The following is a 6,884-nucleotide window of genomic DNA, read 5'->3' on the forward strand; positions in this document are numbered from 1 at the left end:
TTCTTTCTGGAGTTATTTTTTCACTGATCATCAATAGCATATTTGGTATGTACTGACCTGGGGAGTTCATCTTTCAGTGTTCTATCTTTTTGCTTTTTCATACTGTTCATGGGGTTCTCAAGGCAAGAACACCGAAGTGGTTTGCCATTTCCTTCTCCAGAGGACCAGGGTTTTTCAGAAGTCTCCACCATGACCCGTCCATCTTGGGTGGCCGTACATGGCATGGCTCATAGTTTCATTGAGGTAGACAAGGCTGTGGTCCATGTGATCAGATTGGTTAGTTTTCTGTGATTGTGGTTTTTCAGTTTGTCTGCCCTCTGATGGAGAAGGATAAGAGGCTTATGGTAGCTCCCTGATGTGAGAGACTGACTTAGGTGGGAACTGGATCTTACACTAGAGTGGCTCAGGAATTTTCTGCTTGATGGTGAAATGATATCTCCATGTGCTCAGACACTAAAACAGCAGCCTCATTCATTACAGGAATTGATAAATATGCTCATATGTCAATGTACTTGGAGTTCAGTCCTAGAACATAAAGTACTTAAAATGTCTCTTCAATGCCCAAAATTGTATCTTATAAGAATAATCTCTTAGAAGAGAATTTTCCCTGCTTACCTGGCAATCTAAGAATGAGCATTGAAGATAGTGTCAAAATCTTAAATATCAATAGTGTAACTTGTCTTTTGGAGAAGCCAGTGGCAACCCACTCTAGTACTCTTGCGTGGAAAGTCCCATGAATGGAGTAGCCTGGTAGGCTGCAGTCCATGGAGTCGTGAAGAGTTGGACACAACTGAGCAACTTCACTTTCACTTTCATGCATTGGAGAAGGAAATGGCAACCCACTCCAGTGTTCTTGCCTGGAGAATCCCAGGGGCAGGGGAGCCTGGTGGGCTGCCATCTATAGGGTCACACAGAATTGGATATGACTGAAGGGACTTAGCAGCAGCAGCAGCAGCAACCTGTCTTTGGCACAGATATTGACATATTCATGTGTAACTCAGGCATTCTATGAAACTAATTAGCTTCAACCAGGTATGTAGCTCAATTCTGAGGGGAGCGTGGCATTGGGGATTATTGGGTGGTAACTGAAAATACAAAGATGAAGCAAGGATAATAACCACAAACTTTTTGCAGTTGTTATAACATTTGATTGCCTTTATTCATGGAATTAAACTGATCTACACGTAATAGCATTCATTTAGGCTACTCAATTGGAATTAAGAGTAGCCTATTTATAAAGAAACGTCCCATAGGCCGAGTAAAGTTTGAAGTCATGAGCTTCTTCCAAGTTGTTAAAAACAAACCTCCTGTGAAAATAGAAACATTTATGTTTCCAGTTAATAAAATTATGAATACAACTTTGAAATCTAAAACTATACAAAATAAGATAAAAATTCTAATTATAGGATTTTTAATATATTAGTAACACTGTCTGACCATTATCCTTGTCAAAGGATACAGGGAAATACATTGTGTTGGACAACCTAACAGCATAAAAGAAGGGCTATTTCTCCTCGTGCTCGTTTCGCAGCATATATAATGAATGATGAGCTGTTTCCCTTATTTGAGAATGAGATGTATTCAAAAAATTCTCACACAGTGTAATAACCACAATATTTATGGAGTAAATTAAGCACAAATTGTTGAGACCCATCATAACTCCTTTCTTACTCTTGTTTGTAATGTTTTGTTTCTAGAGTGAACCTTTTCCTGTGAGGAAGGAGACCTGGTTGCTGTCCAACTGTCACTAAAACTAAGTGATATTTGCAACTTAGCTTCCCTGATCCTTAGGATTAATCCGTTAAAAAATGGGCTGGAACTGAAGAGACTCCACAGTTCTAATTCTAAACGACTGAGATTTAAATGTGTAAGATTCACTAGTTCACCAAAACTTTCATGTTTTCAATGCAGGGAGTATTAGATCGTGAAGAAAAATGAAAACCTCAAAAACTGAATTTAAAGAAGCTATAGTTTAAGTTTGCTTCAGCTACTTACAAAGTATATCATTTTGGACATGTTATTTAATGTCAAAAGAACTTTTTCTTCAAAAATGTAAACAATGCTATGAATTTCATACCGTACCTAATGACAACAAATAAAATGATGTGTGAAGACAGAGGCTTAATATCCATTATTTAATCGATGCTCTAAGATTTTATATAACTATCTCTCTGCACCCAGTCTTCCTACTTCCACCCTAACCATCTCTGTTTCTTATTATTTTCTCTGTCTTGGTGGATGAGCACACTTTACACAGGGGAGAATGACACAACGATAATGAAGAGCCAGATTTTCAGACTAGCAATTTTGAATCCTAAGCGAGAACCCAGAATATTTCTGGGGTAGCAATAAGAATTTTAAGAAGAAACATGTCAAAGTGTCGATTTTAAAACTGTCACTATTGTAGAAGCTACATGATATTATAGGTCCTGGAAGGGTAGTTTTCAGTAACTGTCGTAATTATACTCAATATATCTCTCATATAGCAGGTACTCAATCATTCCTGTTGAATAGATCATTAAATATATATAGTTCTCAAATGAATTTGGTTAATTTAGGCTTCATGTATAGTATAACTCATAATCATACCTGTGCTTTTGTTTATTTCTGGAGTGAGTTTTGCTACATTCAACAGTGCTTTTTCCCGTCTGCTGAAGTTACTCGTGAGAACATTACGATCCTGATCTGTGAGTAGCCTGTGTGGGAAACCCACTAGGAATTCTGTCATAATTTCAAAGTATGGGCGATATAATACTGCCTCAACAAGTTCTACGGCCAGTAGAAAGTCCATGGTGAAGTCTCGTTCAGTTTCAGAAGAATAGAATGATCTAAAGGAAGGACACAAAATTAGCTGCACGAGTTACAAAATAATTCACTTAAATGCAAATTAAGCTCTAAATGTGTCTTTTCTCCCATATTCCTTAGGAATTTTAAGCTATTTATGAAATAGTTGGCTGATCTGAATGTATAATTTCAGTGTATTGTAATTAATCTTCACACTATCTTCCACATGGTGCCTGACTGAAGAGTCTAAGTAAAAGCAAAGTCACTAATGTTCCAGTCTTTGCTACCCCAAGGACAGTAGCCTACCAGGCTCCTTTCTCTATGGCATTTTCCAGGCAAGCGTACTGGTGTGGGTTGCCATTTCCTTCTCAAGGGGATCTTCCCCACCTAGAGGGCGATCTCGGGTCTCCTGCATTACAGGCAGATGTTTTACCCTCTGAGCCACCAGGGAAGACTCTATTACATAGCAACAGAGACGGCAAAACTTTGGATCACAATTTTAAAAAATTGTAGCATCTTAACCAACTCTTACTTCCACTAGATTTACTCTTGGTGCTTTCTCATTGTGTTTCTCCTGTATCTTATTTCTCTTCCACCAATGTCTAACGTCACTTGTTTTCCACAAACACAGTTCAGGGACTGGATACTATGAGCCAGTATAACAAATAGAAGGTGATCTAATAGCAATTTCTGAAAATTCTTCAACAACATGCATAATTGACTCATGTTTATTGTGTGCATATGCTTATACAATTGCTCCTAATTTCTAGGAAATAAGAAGTGGACTAGACATTTGCCACAGTAATCAAATCACCTTCTTGAATAGGACATAACAGGGGCCAAGGCCAGGGGACAAACAAAAAGCAGAGGGTTTCTCTTGAGTTCATCTAATTTAAAGACTTAAATTGCACGCTCAGTTCTCTCTTACAGAAAACAACCATAAAAACTGAATAAAATATTAAAAACATGTTCTATGATGTCAGAGTGGACAAAATACTGAGAAATCGTGAGTTCAAAATTTAAGAAAACAGGTCTGACAGTCTGAAAATTTACATGTTGAAGTTCATACTAAAAAGGAAGAGAGACTAGAGTGCAGATTTTCTATCTCTCTCTCTCTTCTCCATGTGAAGACCCAGATGCTATGATGCAAGAAGGCAGTCATCTGCAAGCCAGAAAGAGTGCCCTCAGCTGAAACTGACCATGCTGGCACCCTAGTTGTGAACTTGCAGCATCCAGAATTGTGAGAAAATAAATTTCTGTGATATAAACCAACTAATTTATAGTATTTGGTGATGGCAGCCCAAGTTCCTAATAAGAAGGGAAGACTCAATGCAATGAATGATTCTGAGAGGTATTGCTCTAATGTTGACATGACGAGAAGAGTCTTTGATAACATTGTGGAGCTGAGAGAAGAAACTTCACAGTTAGAGATGAACTGTTAATAAATAGGACTCTACACACACACACACACAAACATAATGACAAAATACCAAACCATTGAAGATTACTGCGTAGGTTTCTTTTCCTAAACCAAAATAAGAATTAAATAGTAAAGGAAAAAAAATTGACAAATTGGTCTACAATGCAAAAGTTTCAAATGAAGGAGACAACATTGAAAGAGTGAACTTACAAGTATAAACTAAGAAAAACTACATTGAAGATATATAGCTGATATGCAACTCTTAGATGAACTGAAAATAAAAATGGAAAAACTATTTCTTGATATTATGGAAAATATGAGCAATGAACATTTGAATCAACCAAAACTTAAACATTATGTTATACTATGCCAAAAAAACCCCAAAAGAAAACAGAGTTTCATTATGTCACATAAAACAGTTCTCTTACACATCACTGAACTTTGGTTTTGCCACATCAATGGCAGCTTGATGGACTGCCCACATGTTAAAGATCACTGTGTCCTCATCTGTGTCATACTGAGGAATACCGCTGGTGGTGGAAACTATTTTTCTGGACTGCAGATACTGTAGAGTGAATAAGATTTAGGTCAGTAAAAGGTTTTAAAGTAAATTAAAATACATTTAATTACCAGTATCATGAATACCTGAAAAAGTACATTGTGACATACTCATCTAGCTGATCGTTCAGAAATGAGATTTTCAGAATAGATTTTAACACTTAAAGATGTCATTTAACTTTGTTTGCTTTGTAGAAGAATTTATGCTCTTCTGCTTGCAGAGGCAAACATAATCTGGTGATTATTACATGAATTGTATTGAAAAAATGTATTTATAAATAAAATTATGCCAATTAGCCATTAACTGTTAGGATCACTTCAGGATGCTAAGCAGAATGATTAGAGAGGGAAGGGACAAAGCTCTAATATAATTTCTTTTTTTCCCCCCCGTTTTTAATTTTAACTTTTTTTTTGAATTTTTATTAAAAAATTTTTTTTTAATTTATTTATTTTAATTGGAGGGTAATTACTTTACAACATTGTATTGGTTTTGCCATACATTGACATAAATCCATCCCGGGTCTAACATAATTTCAAATGCATATAAATGTGAAATTTAGTCTATTTTTAAATCAGAAATCCCAACAGAAGAACTTCATTCAGTGTTTTCATTCATTTCATTGCATTTTTTTACCTTATAAAACCTGTTGGCTATATCCATAACTTGTGGATAGGCTGCACGGCATTCCTCAACTGAATAACAGAAGTTAGATCTGTACTCCTCTCGAGATAGTAACTCTACCTCATATGGCAAATTCCCCAAAAACTCAGATTCAATTGCAGCAAGGAAATACATAATAATCACATAGTAGTTAATGCCTGTAAAAAAAATAGGATGGAGATATCTGGAGCCATTAACTGTCTATACAAAATAGGAGTTAACTAGATGACTAAAGCTTAATCTATATAATTTCTCTTCTTTATTCTCCAAACTATCATGTTGAATTTGTTGCCTCTAGGAAATGCGTATGATTATGAGAACTTAGGGTTAATCACAGTCAGGAAAGTTTCCATTAGGGGCACATTCTGGATACAGGAATTTCTATGTGAATCTACTTAGTTTAATCCAGTTCCAAATTACTTATGACCTAATTTATTTACCCCTTGCATAGGAAGCAAATAATCATTTTTGGCTCAGGGAAATATTTACTTCAGTTTGGGAATATATGTAGATGATAATTGTGGAGATTCTCTGCCTAGACTGAGGAAGAGATTTGATATAACCATCTTGTTCTATCTCAGCTCTCTTAAGGATAGTTCTAAATCCCAACCAAATCTCTTCCCAAACAACCTTGAATACATTTTCTCATTTTCAGTTTGACTTTCTTCTGGTTCTTGATGCTAATTCATTTCAACCAAGTCCTCACTCTAGTATATTCTGTCTTTGGACTATTTATCTACTTCTTGATTCCTCGGTTCATCTTGTCTACCAGGATTCTGGCAGCTCCCAAGCCAGGGTTATTCTCAGACCTACTCCTCAGCCAGGCTTCGGTCACAGGCATGAATCCACACCTTCTGCTAATGAAGCACATCCTTCCACATTCCTGCTTGACCATAAGATAACTATTTTGATTGTTAATCTAGATGTCAAGGAGAAGCCAGAGATATTGGTGATATAAAACATAAGGGAGATGACACAATTGATAGATATTTCAAGGAATATTTTCAAGCCTTTTGATGACAAGTCATTGTCTCATTACATGAAACCTGGTGTACTAGTTGACCTCATTTCACTTAGTTCTACTTTTAGCCTTAATTTTCACATTTGAAAAGATGATTCTTAGTATAACTTTACTTTAGACTAGAAGAATTTTGTTCATTGCCAAGTGCAGACTTTATTTTGAAATGTACATTTATAAATTCACTTTTCCAAAACTTTGTCCCTAATGAAGATATATTTCTGCATAAACCAATCAGAAGGAGCACATAGGTTAGGTGTCCCCTGTGACAAGTTGACTCACTGGAAAAGACTCTGATGCTGGGAGTGATTGGGGGCAGGAGGAGACGGAGACGACAGAGAATGAGATGGCTTGATGGCATCACCAACTCAATGGACATGAGTTTGAGTGAACTCTGGGAGTTGGTGATGGACAGGAAGCCTGGTGTGCTGTGATTCATGGGG

The 6,884-nt window shown here is 36.5% G+C and overlaps 1 protein-coding gene across 1 annotated transcript in view; it reads right to left on the reverse strand.

The window, feature by feature from the left end:
• Positions 1 to 5,574, reverse strand: part of LOC129560736 (protein LEG1 homolog) — a 172,221-nt gene extending 166,647 nt beyond the window's left edge. Inside the window, exons 1-4 of the mRNA XM_088840480.1 lie at positions 5,397 to 5,574; positions 4,633 to 4,769; positions 2,590 to 2,828; positions 616 to 623 (exon numbers count right to left, since the gene is read on the reverse strand). Coding sequence (XP_088696606.1) covers positions 616 to 623; positions 2,590 to 2,828; positions 4,633 to 4,769; positions 5,397 to 5,558 — 546 coding nt within the window. The 5' untranslated portion in view covers positions 5,559 to 5,574. The remainder of the gene's footprint in view (positions 1 to 615; positions 624 to 2,589; positions 2,829 to 4,632; positions 4,770 to 5,396) is intronic.
• Positions 5,575 to 6,884: the final 1,310 nt, after the last annotated feature.

The sequence above is a fragment of the Moschus berezovskii genome, chromosome 10 (genome assembly GCF_049115385.1).
Source record: "Moschus berezovskii isolate FMDL1 chromosome 10, NW_MosBer_1.0, whole genome shotgun sequence".
NCBI lineage: Eukaryota > Metazoa > Chordata > Mammalia > Artiodactyla > Moschidae > Moschus > Moschus berezovskii.